Source organism: Saccostrea cucullata, unplaced genomic scaffold (assembly GCF_032062105.1).
Source record: "Saccostrea cucullata isolate Sc308-1 unplaced genomic scaffold, CSIRO_AGI_Scuc_v1 ctg477, whole genome shotgun sequence".
NCBI classification, from domain to species: Eukaryota; Metazoa; Mollusca; class Bivalvia; order Ostreida; family Ostreidae; genus Saccostrea; species Saccostrea cuccullata.
The window spans coordinates 106965-122608 of record NW_026930652.1 but is presented as its reverse complement, the minus strand read 5'-3'; the positions used below and the strand labels follow the sequence as shown (position 1 = coordinate 122608).

Below are 15644 nucleotides of genomic sequence, written 5' to 3'. Positions count from 1 at the left end.
GCTATTCGAACAGAAGTCGTTTCTTATTAAGTAAAAAATATATATTTAAATCGAATATAATGAAATTCATATTTTTGTTATATTGATCGAATTAATTTTAATAAAAAAAACTGGTACCCATTCACATTAACTGGTAGCAAAAATTAAAGAGATGGAGAACGATAGTAATTCAGAAACGGAGGTAATTTTCTAAATTAATGAAGATATTTAACACACATTGAATTCTCCCTTAGCTTATTTGCAAGCCACGTGGTACTCATTTGCATATTCTCGACGTTTATTGTACACAAACAGCAGTGCCCTCGACAACTTCATTGATCAGTCTATGTTAATTTTTTATTATAATGAAATGTCAGTTGCAGGTAGGACAGGAAACACATTTTAAATGGTTAAGACTTATGATTTTTTAAAATATATTTATTAAAGAAGGGATGGTGTTATTAACATTAAGTTTAATCAGCGAAAATGAATTTTTTTCTCCCCATGAAATAGTCAAAGTGAAAGTAGAGAGGTAGTCATTTACATGTGATTAAATATATGTCATTCTGTAGTAGAAGTTATGTTTAATAGTAGAGTTTTTCTGCCTTGTTTTATATATTTTATTTTGCCTTACATTTTCTTCCTGATATAATATGAAGATAATTGAAAACAAGAAAAGGTTTTTAAAAATAAGATGACTCAGGAGCCCAATTACTGAATAGGAACCTTGGAAATAATAGAATTTTTTTTATCCAGAGAGAGAAACTTTAAAGTCATAGGAACAAATACACAAAATGATCTGAAATGGGCAATATTTAGAGTTGCTAATGCTACTTATACAGGTTTTAATTAAATGTCCTGTATTTCCCCACAAGGATTCTGAATTTTAGCCATATCCTTGATAAGGAGAGTTGCATCTTTGAAAGGAAACTTGTTTGTCAATTTTCTGACAACTGCCTCATCATTTTCAAATCTTTAAAAATAGACTTATCCCATTCCTGTAAGAATCAAACTCTTCTTTTCAAAGACAGCCATACTACAGTCATATTTATAATGTACACCGTACAAGAAGTTCTGTTTATCAAATTAAGGAAGAACTTTATTTTTACATAGTGATTGTAAAATGTGTGCTTGAAAAAATATTTTCAGATATATAATATATTAGTCTTCCTAAAGATTATATAAAGCAAATACCACAACTCTTTTATATTTTTTCTCACTAATAAAGAGAATCTGTTTATCTCACGAAAATGAAAGGTGTCAATGAAAATTTAGTGATTTGTTATCATTCAATCTGAATGTTTTGAATTGTTATTTTGAGGGTCTTTAATTTTAGACTCAGGCAGTCCGCCTTCAGCAGATGAAGAGAGATATGGAGAGTTGGAGGGAAGTTTTGTTGCCACTTAACGGTCTGCTTCACTGGGAAAAACCATTCTACCCAGCCATCATAGTGGGCATTAACACCTTTATATTTGCGTAAGATAATACTTAACATTTCAGGTTTTTTTTGGTACATTTAACATGTGCCTTTTAGATACTGGTTTCTGTACTAAAGCATTTTTTAGACTAATGCACTTGACTAGGTAGATAATTTGAGAAAATATATTCATATTAGATGTGGAACTTTCACTGTTTGTGTTTACGGTATTTTCAATGTGTACCTATATTTTTGTTTTATAGATTGATATGGTATTTTGAGCCCTCTGTCCTGACGACCTTTGCTCTGCTAGGATTAGCTATAAGCCTGATCGATTTTCTTGTACCTATAATTGGACCAAATGTTGTCACTGCTAAATGGTAAGATCACAGGATTCTATAAATTCATTGATATTTATCTGTATCTACTCCCTACAATTTCAGTGTCTCATCAGTAAAACGAGACTGCTTTGTAAGTGGTGCTTACACAACCATCTGTTTTTATTCTGTGATAGCTTCAAGAGCATTGACTTCTCCACATGTTAAATTAAAAGCTGTATTCCAACTTAATGTTAGATTTAGTGAATACTTTTGTGTCTTCACTTTATATGAATTACCGTAATTTTTGGGTTATAGGTCGATGGGGTATATAGGTCGAAAGGCTCATTTTTAGCCTTAATTTTTGAAAAATCCTAAGATAGGACGAACTTACTATATAGGACGAGGCTTTGTTTCCCGTTTTCTAAAGATTCTTACGCAGATACAACGTATCAGAACAGTAAACCCCTAGAATTACCGGGGTTATTCCGTGACATAAACGTATCGAGAAATTAAACAGGTATTTTAACGAGTACAGAATTTAAATAAAGTTTTTTTTTAAAAGAAGTTAAAACTTCTTTGAATTGTGTTACTACTTATTTTTTTCCAACTTGCCTGTTCAATGCCTCCGTAGTTTCACACTGTTGTTAAATCAAAGGCATAAATAACACGTAAATATATTATTCTTTTACAGCTATAATACTCGGGAAATATCCGAGACCAAAGAATAGTAATTCCGATTTCAGAACAACTTGGACACATTCCTATTAACTTTATTCAGACATTATTTACCGGTGGACGACAATTACTTCGATGTCCGCCATTTTTATTTTTCTTCTCCAGGGATTCGCTAAAACACGCAAATGACCATTGAATGTATATATCAAGCAACAGTAAAGAATCGAAATCATATTAACACTCTAATAAGTTTAATTTATAAATTATATAATTTATAAATTTAATTGAGAGTACATTCACAATTTGACTGTCAACATGAATTTCACGGCTTTATTTGTTCAATGACATATAACACTAATACCCTATAACGGCACGTGGGTTTGTTATAATCATGCCCCGCAGGCATTTAAACCACAGGTGTTACACCTTTGCTTACACAGTGCAAATCCCTTCATCTTTCAGACAATTAAAATTCTGTTAGAAGCCAATCTTTGTATACTGGTAATTCAATGTAAATTATATTTCTGTCACCCGTATATATTACTAATTCTTTGCTTAAGACAATAAAAAATATTTAATATACTATTTCAATTTATCGCTACTAATAAATGGTAAAAATACTACAGTTGTGATCTGGAAAATTTTTCCGTATTCTAAATTTTGATACGGTTGCGGTTTTACTTTTAGTAAACGATAGCGACTTCCTAACTTCACAAGATGGATACCGCATGATGTTAATGGATAATACGTGGAGGAATTATTTGATAGATGAAGCAATGTTGTTTTCTTTTGTCATCAACGGATAATTAATGGAATTTATTTTGTAAGAAAGCTATAGAATAAATATTTTATTGTTTACCTTGGCATTAATTTTTCTGCGTAAAATAATGATAAAAGTTATGAAAGTGGCACAGATTTGCTTTGAAATTGACGTAAATTTTATTGATTTTGGGGCATTTTTCGTAAACTTGAGCCTTAGAAAGGTCGAATTCGTATATTGGGTGACCCCAGCGGTTCTGAGAAAAAAAGTATCGACCTATCATCCGAAAATTACGGTATAATAAACTTTTTATATGGTGAGTTTAAGGAAGCTGAGTCATGTGACTTGTATAATCAGTTCATTGCAACAAAACACAATTATCCATCTTGTTTGATACATGTACTTAACAATGGCATTGTCCCATTCACAGGAAAAGGATGAAAAAATTGTATGATGACTCTATGTTTTAATACTACAACCATTTATGAATGACAGATTTTAAAACATATGTAACAGGGAAGGAGAAAGTATATGACTGGAATGGGAATCAAACCCAGGACCCCTGCCTTTCTAGTCAGGTGCTCTAACCTGATTAACCACTGAGCTATCCAGGCAGATATCCACAACCCAAACCATTACACTTAAAAGATATAAAATAGAAAATATGGGCTCATAAAATAATTATTTTGTGAGCACCTTGTATGTGTATGTTATGGGAGAGGAGAAAAATGCAGCGGACCAGACTGGGATTCGAACCCAGGCCCCCTGAATCTCCAGTCAGGTGCTCTACCGATTGAGCTATCTGGCTAACAGTGATCAAACTCGACTGACTGCTACATGTATTTAGACTGAGTGTACATACATACACAATAAATTTAAAACACAGATTTTTCTGTATTTGACTTGAAGGACTGGTAAACAAGAGGCCCAGTACACTGACATCTGCTGTAGAATCCTGAATGCTAAGACTCATTTCCATAATGCCAGGACCACCATGAGCTCACTCAAATCTGAAAAACCAAAGATTGTAAGCATTTTGTATCAGTATTTGATTGTTTTAATAAATACCGGATATGTGTAAACCTAGTCTTGGAATGAATATGCAAGAGAAATTTTACATATATTTTCACCATGTCCTAGTCTCTTAATAATCTTTATTATATACTTTATTACATACTATTGAACAGCTGTTTAAACATACACTTAAATTTAAACGATTGAATCTCAAGAAAGAAAAACTTGAGATAATAAAATGATTTAATGTCTTAGCCTAAGATGAAAATTTGAATGCAAAAGATTTTTTAATAAATCTGAGCACACGCAAGCTGCAATATACAGTAAAACTTGTATGAACACAAATATTGCGAATTCACAGATATATCGTAGTTATCTTGGATTCACAGGTTTATCAATTTAATGAATCCTTATACGAATATTACGAACTATGGATATAATCCGGTAGCGAAGTAATTTCAAAGGTCCAAGTGACTTTGTTATAACCGAGTTTTACTGTACAATAATGTACATATACAAACAATGTGTAACATTGCTGGTATTTATAGAAATTCAGTGAGATTGTGGTTGACATTTCTTTTTTTCCTGCAGTACTTTCTGATCGTCATGGGGACCCTGGTAGCTTTGGCTTGGCTAGGCAGTCGGATGGACAACCTGTGTATGACTTATTTCCTGGGTAAGAACAACTTATTTCCTGGGTAACAATATGCAACAGAAATCCAATGTTCGTTTGAAGTTGCATTTCTAAGATGTAAGGGCTAGGGGGAAAAAACAGCAAAGGAAAGTACACTTTTTCATTGACTAATTCAAAATTGCTTGAAAATTGGAATAATTTTCCCACCCTCTTAGCATCTTGGAGTGTAAACCCATGAAAACCTAGCTCTCTCTTTAACGTGTTTTTTTCTAATTTTTCAAATTTGATTTTTTCAGTGAACTTGGTTTTGCTGATCCCAGGAATAAGACAGCATGCTGTTCTCCAGAAATACCTGGCTAGACTGCTGAATGTCATCAAGTCCTTTGTTGGAAAGGGGCCCAAGAAAATGAAAGCCAGTTAGATACCAGCTTCCAATTGACAGCAATAATAGCATCAACTTTTTCCTTCTTAATATAACCTGTCAGTGTTCTTTAATCTAAAATTGTGCCATTAGAATTGCAGGCTGTGTTCTTGCTTCTTAAGGTTCATAGTTCCTCTGTACTAGTATTTAATATTTTGCTTTGTTACTATTGATTTCCCAAAAAATCTATAGATAAAATGTACACAATTTCAACATCTATTTTCTTAGAATCACCTTTTCACTACCAGTATACAATTTTTAAAAGGAATAATAGTTATTTATTTTTTAAAGAGTTATTTCTCTTATCAGAGGGTCAGTGAACCTTAAATCTTGAGTAAAGTACAGTGTACCATATATACATATACATGTATTATTTTTCAATGCCAACAATATCTTATTGTTCTTATTTAAAAATCTTGCATTTGCTTTATTTTGTATACATGTATTTATAAAAATTCTGTTCACAGAGCCCAAGATATGTTATTGCATCTGCTGATGTTTATCTGACATGAAATCCAGTCATTTTACAGTATTTCAATACTCATAATGAATAATCAAAGTGTCAAATATTTTTATTCTTTAATCTAAAGGCACAAACTAATTATACCTTTCAGAGAGTTTGAAGTCTGAATAAACGTACAAAAAAAAATTTGATCAATTTGGAGAAATATTTTATTATCCAAACGCATTATAAATTGAATCTTGCCAACATATAATGAACATCATGTATATAGAAACCCCTGAATCATGATATACAATCAATTTATTCTTTAGTGTTATTTATTATTTTATGTTGTTAATGGCGGTATTAGATGCCGTGTCTGTTATTATTGGGTTTTTTTGTTAGTCTCTTTAGTCATAATAGTTTTGTACTCACCATGGGACCTGTATCATTTTGTTTTTGTTTGTTCAGTCTTGTAAAAGTTACCTTAAATATTTGTATAATCAGACAAATACCATTTGCTTGATTTGTACTGGAGAGATTGCACCAGTTAGACTATGTTGATGTTTGTATGCCATTTTCTCTATGTTCTAGTTGAAACATTTTTGTTTACATTGAATGATTTTCAATTAGCTTTTTTTGGATCTGTCTTAAGAGACTCTTAATTAAGAACAGTACTTTTTTTATTATGACAGCTGGAAAAAATTCTTTTTACAAGTTTCAGGCAATGTGTCACAGGTTTCAAAAATTGAACTCTGTATCAAAAATTTATGTGAAACAAGAAATTAAGAATTTGTTGTTTAAAATTGTGTTTGTGTCTTTCCAAATTTTATGATTTCAATTGTTTGTCTTTTTTTTTTCAAGGAATTAATATGAAAGATGCTTGTAAAGCATTGAAAATGCTGTTAACGTAATTGTCGGCGATTGAGATTTAAATGCATTTCATGTACTGCAAGGAAAGTAAAGTGCTACCGTATAATTTGTCAAATATGCAATTTTTTTTTGACTTAATTATGCATTATGCTTTGTAAAATGTATTTGTACTAATAAGTGTAAATATATATGATTCTTCAGGGATTCAGTAGATATAATCAATAGTAGTTGTTGTTACAGTAATTTACGGTATAGCAGTGTAATACATCTGTTGCAATTTGTAACCTACCGTGTGCCTTTGTATGTTTTTTTCTTTTTTAAAAGAGCCATGATCACCAGTTAAAAGAGGTGCTGACAGAAAACCAGCTAAATGTTTTATGGAAGAATAGAACAATTAATATATCACATAAATGTGATGGATTATGGAATTTTCAAGAAATAGTGAAATACTGAAAAGAAATGTATGCAAAAACAAACCTGTATGTACAGTATTATATCTGCTATTATTTTGAATGAATTCATTTTGATAATGGGCTTTAAAAAATATGCACCATTAAAGTTAAAAGGATACATTGCTTGCATATACTGCACGTGTGTCTATTTGTTGCTGTAATTGTTTACTAATTTTCTCATACAAGATTTGTATTCATGAAATAAATGAAACTGATGACTTATTTATATAATGCTGAATATTAAATAAGTTTAAGGCTTTTTGTGCTTAATAGACAAAATTTCCCTGATCTAAAAATTTGACAGCATAATGATTTTCTTCCTCACATCTGCACAACTAGTCAAAAGATAAAAGCCTGAGGAACAAAATACATGTATCAAACTTTTAACACAGAGATATCCTGACCTCGTGTGTCTGGCCTTTGCACAATTTGTATATTTGTAAAGATGTGCATTACTATGAATGTGTTCAGTGTTGTATGAATAATATTGGTCTTATCTAATATGTAGCTGCTTTTATATGAGCTTTTGTACATGCTATCTGTTCCATTAATCATGTAAAGTTTGCAGATTTTACAGTGTATTGTCAATAAATGTTCCTCCAGTAATCTGAGTTTGTTGGCTTTTGTAAAAAATATTAAAAAATTTTTTAAAAAAATATAAACAAAATATAGATACTATATAAATATAGTACCTATGTCCATGCAGTTTCATTTTCCTTGCTGTATCCCAAATGGTGCAGTGGTTAGAGTGTCTGCTCTAGAATCGTGAAGTAAGGAGTTGATCCTTATGTCGAGAGTTCGAGTCCCCTGTGGGACGTGGAGACCAGTCATTCGGATGAGACCATATAAGCCATGGCCTCATGTTGCAGTGGGTGGTGGCATGATCAAGATCCCTCGCTGCTTAATGGGCACAAGGACAAAATTTGTAGCTCTCCACTGGCAAGTGGTAGCATCTTCATTTCAGTGAAAATTCTCGAGAGGGACGTTGAATAACGGTCTTTTCCTGACTGATGAACATGACCATACATGAAATCCCTCATTGTGATAATCATATTCAACTTCATGGCTTTAAAACTTTTAAGTAAATGAGGGTTGTTTCAATTTAAGAAGATATACAGTACATTCTTAAAACTAACTTGATTATCATGTATTTGTTGTACTAACAGTGAAGTGATATTCATTGTCCATGTCTCTAAAATATATTTTGAATTTTACGGATATTTACATTAATAACTAAGCAAATTCTTCCTTCCCTGGCACTTTATAATACAAATGTATTTTTGTTTTACTGTAGTCTTGTTATTGAGATTGTATTTCCCCACATATTGCAATAAATAACAATAAATTGAGGTTTAGATGTTGATTTGAAGAAACAATTAAGGTCCATAATGATTTAAAAAGGGTGAATTATAATTTTTTACATCATTCCATATTTTAGAAAAATACAGGACCATGCAGATTTGTATTGAATCTGTACATGTACCTTGTTCTTAAAATCTTTGATTTTTAGCTCTACTGGTCAGAGACCAGAAGAGCTTATGCGATAGTAATGCGTCCCGCGTCCGTCCGTCTGTCTAGCTGTCCGTCTGTCTGTAAACAATTTTTCAAAATGCTACTCCTCCTACAGTTTTGGTCTGATTTCAATATAACTTGGCACACAAGTAGACTACACTAAGATCCATAATTGTGTATATCGGTTTTTGATTTCGATAAACGGTGTTGCCGTGGTTACTAAAAATAGAAATGTCTGTGAAATTCTTTCAAAATGCTACTCCTCCTACAGTTTTAGTCTGATTTCAGTATAACTTGGCACACAAGTAGACTACACTAAGATACATAATTCTGTATATCGGTTTTTTATTTCGATAAACGGTGTTGCCATGGTAACTAAAAATAGAAATTTCTGTGAAATTTCTTTCAAAATGCTACTCCTCCTACAGTTTTGGTCTGATTTCAATATAACTTGGCAAACAAGTAGACTACACTAAGATACATAATTCTGTTTATTGGTTTTTGATTTCCATGAACGGTGTTGTCGTGGTTACTAAAAATAGAAATTTCATTAAAATGGTTTCAAAATGCTACTCCTCCTACAGTTTTGGTCTGATTTCAATATAACTTGGCACACAAGTAGACTGCACTAAGATACATAAATAGGTTTACTAGTTTTTGATTTCCGTGAACGGTGTTGTTGTGGTTACTAAAATAGAAATTTTTGTAAAATTGTTTCAAAATGCTACTCCTCCTACAGTTTTGGTCTGATTTCAATATAACTTGGCACACAAGTAGACTACACTAAGATCCATAATTGTGTGTATCGGTTTTTGATTTCCATGAATGGTGTTGCCGTGGTTACTAAAAATAAAAATGTCTATAAAATTGTTTCAAAATGCTACTCCTCCTACAGTTTTGGTCTGATTTCAATATACACTGTAACTTGGCACACAAGTAGACTACACTAAGAACATAAAGAGACTTTATCAAGGATCATTATTCTATTTATTGCTGTTGTAAAGTTTCAATTCCCAACTGCTTAAGTACTTTCTCTTCCTTTGCTATAAGTACAAACCAGTAGAGCTTCAGTTTCGACAGAGACTTCTGGTTTTGATGTGGAATGAGACAAAGTTAGAATTCAGCAGTCCATTCTAGCTGAGAGACTCTGTCAGATAATGTAAAGCAATCATTCCAATTGAAAATAAAGCAATATGAGTAAATCATTATAGCATTTAATTTTGTTTCAAAGACATATTTTTTCATTAAAATACAAAAAGTGCTTTTCACATTTATTTCTATATGGCACAATCAAACAAATGCTAAAATAAAGACCTAATACAAAAGGTGGTGGGGGGAGGGGGGGAAATTGACATAACAATTAACAGTTTGTGCATATATCCTAGATTATGTCAACCTGATTGATTGGAAGAATTAAAGCTGGAATGTTTTCCTGTCTTCTATAATGGACAAAATTTTGGCACAATCAAGATACATTTCATTCATATTGTTTTTTTAAACACATAAAACAACACACTTCCTGAAAGATTGGTTAATTGCTATTCAGAACACAGTTTAACATGATTAAAACATAAACAAAGAATAGGACACAGTTTCAAAAAAATAATGACTCTTGAAACTGACCCTGTTTACCTGAGAGTAAAGGAGTGGGATGACTTAAAAACACACTAAATTTTGCAAGATTTTGGGACATAATACATGTATTAAAGTCACTGCTTAGTTTACGAGATAAATATACAATGCATACACTAATAGTGATGTTAATGTAAATTTGCAATTGTCCCCTGATACAATTTATATACTTTTCATTAAAAACAGTTTTTTTCCTAGAATCACCATGGCAACCACAGCTCCAAATCCAAGAGTGACCTTGAAAATTGTCCTTCCTTTGCTTCTCCTTGGTTTTGTTTGTTGTGGCAAGAAACTAGAGGGTCCATAAGCTGTGTTGGCAAGCTCCTGGACAGACACAGCCTGAGGTCGAAGGTGAAAGAGGACCTCATGGGTAGCTCTGAGCCCTGATTGGACAGCACCACTCATGTATCCACACCAAGATGTCGCTGATTCTGTCCCAGCAAAATGAATCCTGAAATAATCAAACATTTACTTTGTGAACCTGAGTAAATCACCAACCCTTAAGTACAACAAGAGGCCCATGGGCCTTATAGGTCACCTGAGTATCATGAAACAACTTTCCAAAAATTGAATTTGGTTCATGTTTTAAATCAGATGCCACAAAATTCACAATTTTGAAAGAGGCACCATTGCTTATCATAATTATACATTAGAATGCTTACTCTAGTTACTAATACCCAGAGTTAGATCAGAGTAAGAAAGAGAAAATGCATTTTCACTTTATAACCAGTCATGCACTCCTACCCACAGGAACCACTGACCCTGGGGCCACATATTTCAAAATTTTGGAAATTTTATCATAAATTTTATTTCATCATAAATCATTGATTAATACCACAGAGCAGATTTCAAAACATTTATTTATCTTCAGACTATGTACTGTTCAACCCCCCTCCCTATACCCCTGACCCAGAGAACATAAACTTAATCATTTTGCTTGATGCACCTTTCTTCATGTACTAAGATCATTAGAATAATACCTCGGAGCATTGGAAAAGATTTTCAAAGAATTCATGCATTTTCACTATATATAATCATTAGAGCCCCACCCTAACACCAGATCCCCTGACCCAGAGGCCATGAAATTCAGTTTTGGAAGAGGCATCCTTCCTCAACATAACTATGCATATGTACATGGTTTATTGGTTTTATACCTAAGAGCAGAGAAGAAGATTTTTGAAGAAACAATGTATTTTCACTATATAATCAATAATTAGCCTCACCCTAACATCACAACCAACAACCCAGGGGCCACAAAATTCACAATTTTGGAAGAAACACTCTTGCTCATCATAACTATATACTTACTTAGTTTGTTTAATACCCAGGAGCAAAAAAGATTTTGAAAGAACTCATGCATTTTCATTATATAATAAAAAGTGTTCCCTCCTTACATCAAAACCCCTGACCAGGGGCCATGAAATTCACAAATTTGGAAGAGGCATCTTTCCTCATAACTATGTACATAGTTTATTGGTTTAATCCCCAGGAGCAGAGAAGAAGATTTTTGAAGAATTACTGCATTTTCACTACATAATCAATAGAGCACCGCCCCAACACCAGAACCCCTGACCCTGGGGTCATAAAATTCACAAATTTGGAGGATGCACTCTAGTTAATCATAATTATGTACTTAGTTAGCTTGTTTAATACCGAGGAGCAAAGAAGAAGATTTTCAAAAAATTAATGTTTCAATAGAGCCCCACCCTAACACCAGAACCCCTGACCCAGGGGCCATGAAATTCACAATTTTTGAAGAGGCACTCTTGGTCCTTAGTTAGTTTATTTAATATCCAGGAACAGAGAAGAAGATTTTCAAAGAAATAATGCACTTTTACTATATGATCTAAATAGCCCTGTCCTAACACCAGAACCCCTGACCCAGGGGCCATGAAATTCACAATTTTGGTATAGGACTCAATGCTGATTACAATCATGTCAACAGTTTGACTGCTTGATGTCCAGGAGTAAAAAAGAAGATTTTTAAAGATTTCATTAATTTTAGTGGTTTTGGCCGCACCCCTCAGGCCCCAGGAGGGCAGGGACCATGAAATTCACAATTTTTGTTTCCTTTCACCCATAGATTCTGTATACCAAATTTGGTTGAAATTGGTTCCAGAGAAGAAGTTAAAAATGTTCAAAATATTACGAACGACGTGCGGCGAACGACGTACGACGACGGACAAAAACTGATAGCAATAGGTCACCTGAGTAAACTACGAAAGACGAATAGGGCCACATAACAAAATATTTTTATATCGTAATTACGAGAAAAAATCTCGTTATTATGAGTTAATTATCTCGTAATTACGAGAAAAGATCTCGTAATAACGAGAAAAGATCTCGTTATTATGAGTTAATTATCTCGTAATTACGAGTTAATTATCTCATTATAACGAGAAAAGATCTCATAATTACGAGAAAAGATCTCGTTATTACGAGTTAATTATATCGTTATAACGAGAAAAGATCTCGTTGTTACGAGTTAATTATCTCGTTATTACGAGAAAAGATCTCTTTATTACGAGAAAAGATCTATAAAAAATGGTACGTTTCATTGTTCTACTCTCTCTTAATGTAAAATGGATGAACCTACGGAATTCATAAAATTAGTAAAAGAAATAATTAACTCGTAATTACGAGATCTTTTCTCGTTATAACGAGAAAATTAACTCGTAATAACGAGATCTTTTCTCGTTATTACGAGATCTTTTCTCGTAATAACGAGATGATTAACTCGGAATAATGAGATCCTTTCTCGTAATTACGAGATAATTAACTCGTTATAACGAGATAATTAACTCGTTATAACGAGACCTTTTTTCGTTATTACGAGATCTTTTCTCGTAATAACGAGATAATTAACTCGTAATAACGAGATCTTTTCTCGTTATTACGAGATCTTTTCTCGTAATTACGAGATAAAAATATTTTTTTATGTGGCCCTATTCGTCTTTAACTCATAATAACGAGATCTTTTCTCGTAATTACGAGATCTTTTCTCGTAATTACGAGATCTTTTCTCGTAATAACGAGATAATTATCTCGTAATAACAAGATCTTTTCTCGTAATTACGAGATCTTTTCTCGTAATAACGAGATAATTATCTCGTAATTATGAGAAAAGATCTTTTCTCGTAATAACGAGATAATTATCTCGTAATTACGAGAAAAGATCTCGTAATTACGAGATAAAAATTTTCATGTGGCCCTATTCGTCTTTCGTAGTAAACTCAGTTGACTTAAAAATATAATTCATGTCTTCAAGGCGAAATGCACATTTGTGTTTTTCAATTTCAAGATTTCTGTTTATAATTTCATCTACTTTTGACTACTTTGTTGTAACAATAAGGAAACACTACTAGTAATTACACATCATACCAGTGAAAGGGTTTTTTGTGCAGAGGAAAACATAAATTTTGCAAATTTTTCTGATTTCAACATTCATAAGAATTAACTATATCTAAACCTTTGTGAATACCAATTATAACTTTCACAACAAACATTCCCTACCTATTAAATGGCAGTCTCAGACCCTTGGCAAAGTAAGCCATGGCCCCAGGTCCTACAACACACACTGGGCTACCCTCATTGTAGGGCTCAACACCCCAGTCCTTTTCTGCGTAGTCTAGATAATTTAGAGCCTCAGGTCCTAGGAAATCTGACAGGGATTTTAACACTGCGGATTTCCTGTCTTCTTCCTACAAAAGCAGTTATTTTAAATCAAGTAAAATTTTCCGAGTGGTATTTAATTACGCTATGTACGCAGTCAGAGAATCTGTGAAATTTCTCCTCTAAGCATACTAATTATTGTTAAATGCATATCCATATATTTATTACTAATAAAAAGTCCAACAAAAGAAATGTTTATTATGTCGGATTAACAATTTCAATTGACCGGTCTTACATAAGAATTGTTAGACCGCAACGTCACTTGTCTGTTACGTCACAATTAATAATCATCGTTAAATCAAGAAAAATTGTATGTGTTGTTGCTAACAGCAAGGTACAAATGTAGGTAGATAGAATAGTGATGTTTTGTGATAAATAATTTTTGTGATGTAATACATTTTATAAAAAATTTTATTTTCTAGTAATTACATGATTTAGTGAGCTAGCGATAATTTTCCATATAAAATAATTGATAGTACCAGTATATACATGTAAATTTTCCTGAAGATTATACAGAGGAGTAACCACAGTTTGTTTGAATTTTGTCTCGCTAAAAAAGAGTGAATGACCATCTCGGGAAATGAAGTGTCCTGGAAATTTAGTGATCTACAGTATTATCCTGAATAATTAAGTATTTTGAACCCCTTTATACCTTTTGATTTCTCCACTGAATGGCAGGTGCTCCTCCCAGAAAAGCTACAATGGCAGCATTTCCTCTGACTGACGTGGCATCATACACAATACAGAGTGGCCCCCTATCACACTCAGTTGACAAACTAGGTCCACCATTGGTTACAAATTCTCCTGATAAACCAGCTTTTCTCCAGAATGCCTGCAACATCAGCTTTAGTCAATATTCCATTCACATAAAAATTGACTTAATTTGCAATTTAAAATAACATGTATACATCCATCCTAATAAGAGACACCAATTTTAGTAGCCTTGAAATGAAAAAAAAAATGATCAAACAAGGGATGTTTGTATAACACTTATGCCCCACCCCCTTGGACCTACATTATAGGGTGCACAATGAGAGCAAAAAATTGGCAATTTTCTAAGTCCATGGGGCATAACTCTGTCAAAAATTGCTCAATCCTACCCAAAGCAAAACCTCATCAAGATATTCTAGTCATACGATAAATCTGTATCACACATTTCATTTTAGTAAGTGCAACCTCTACAAAGAAATAAATGGAAACTGTTGGTGGATTGATAGATAGACAGACCAACTGACAGACAGCAGCAAAACAATATGCCTTGCCTTCTTCAAAGGGGGAGGGGCATAATAACTGTACTTCTTTGTAAGTGACGATGATTTTTGTCAGATCTGCAGCAGGCATTCTCTTTGTCAGTTCTCGTCTGCTGGAAGGTAAGATGGGATCAAACTGTATTTTGTCTAGAAAAAGACAAAACCAAATTACAAATCATAAATAGAGATCAAACTGTATCCTGTCTAGAAAAAAAAACCAACAACCAAATTACAAATCATAAATAAATTCATATTACATGTACATGTACCAGTAAATATTATACATTAAGTACATTAATCAACATTTCTTCAAAAATCATTGTATACAGTGACTTACTTGTCATGTTGGGTGGGATAGCCAGGACTATTCTGTCACAACTGTAGATATCCCCCTTCTCTGTTGTCACAGTCACACCATTGTCCCTCTGTAAGGCCAAATTCAAAATACTACTGTAGATCACTTAATTTTCGCGACACCTTATTTTCGCGAGATAGTCATTGACACTTGATTAGTGAGACAAAATTTTCACGAATTGTGGTTATTGCTTTATATAATCTTAAGGAATACTATTATACGCGAGAATTTAATTT

The 15644-nt window shown here is 32.9% G+C and overlaps 2 protein-coding genes across 3 annotated transcripts in view; one reads left to right on the top strand and one right to left on the bottom strand.

Moving 5' to 3' along the window:
* The window catches only part of LOC134229481 (probable flavin-containing monoamine oxidase A), a 31245-nt gene that overhangs the window by 9549 nt on the left and 6052 nt on the right, over positions 1-15644 (bottom strand). Inside the window, 6 exon segments of the mRNA XM_062711236.1 lie at positions 9384-9401; positions 10302-10582; positions 13645-13832; positions 14456-14635; positions 15100-15200; positions 15391-15478. Of these exon segments, the coding sequence (XP_062567220.1) occupies positions 9384-9401; positions 10302-10582; positions 13645-13832; positions 14456-14635; positions 15100-15200; positions 15391-15478 (856 nt within the window).
* On the top strand, positions 44-7593 carry LOC134229474 (ADP-ribosylation factor-like protein 6-interacting protein 1). 2 transcript variants are annotated; one of them, XR_009984181.1, is made up of 7 exons: positions 44-181; positions 1316-1455; positions 1660-1776; positions 4061-4178; positions 4757-4841; positions 5096-6947; positions 6978-7593. XR_009984181.1 is itself a non-coding variant. In XM_062711227.1 (6 exons), exons 1-6 carry the CDS (start codon positions 152-154, stop codon positions 5218-5220), a joined length of 615 nt encoding a protein of 204 aa, XP_062567211.1. In that variant the 5' UTR covers positions 44-151; the 3' UTR covers positions 5221-7593. The 2 variants fall into 2 exon arrangements, 1 of the variants encoding a protein (XP_062567211.1); XM_062711227.1 differs by having other exon boundaries at positions 5096-7593.

Bases quoted from the DNA above. Each gene is read 5' to 3' on its own strand.
- LOC134229474 (XM_062711227.1), top strand. From the start codon at position 152: ATGGAGAACGATAGTAATTCAGAAACGGAG. The intron at 182-1,315 runs GTAATTTTCTAA...CTTTAATTTTAG, and splicing joins ATAGTAATTCAGAAACGGAG to ACTCAGGCAGTCCGCCTTCA. The intron at 1,456-1,659 runs GTAAGATAATAC...TTTGTTTTATAG, and splicing joins ATTAACACCTTTATATTTGC to ATTGATATGGTATTTTGAGC.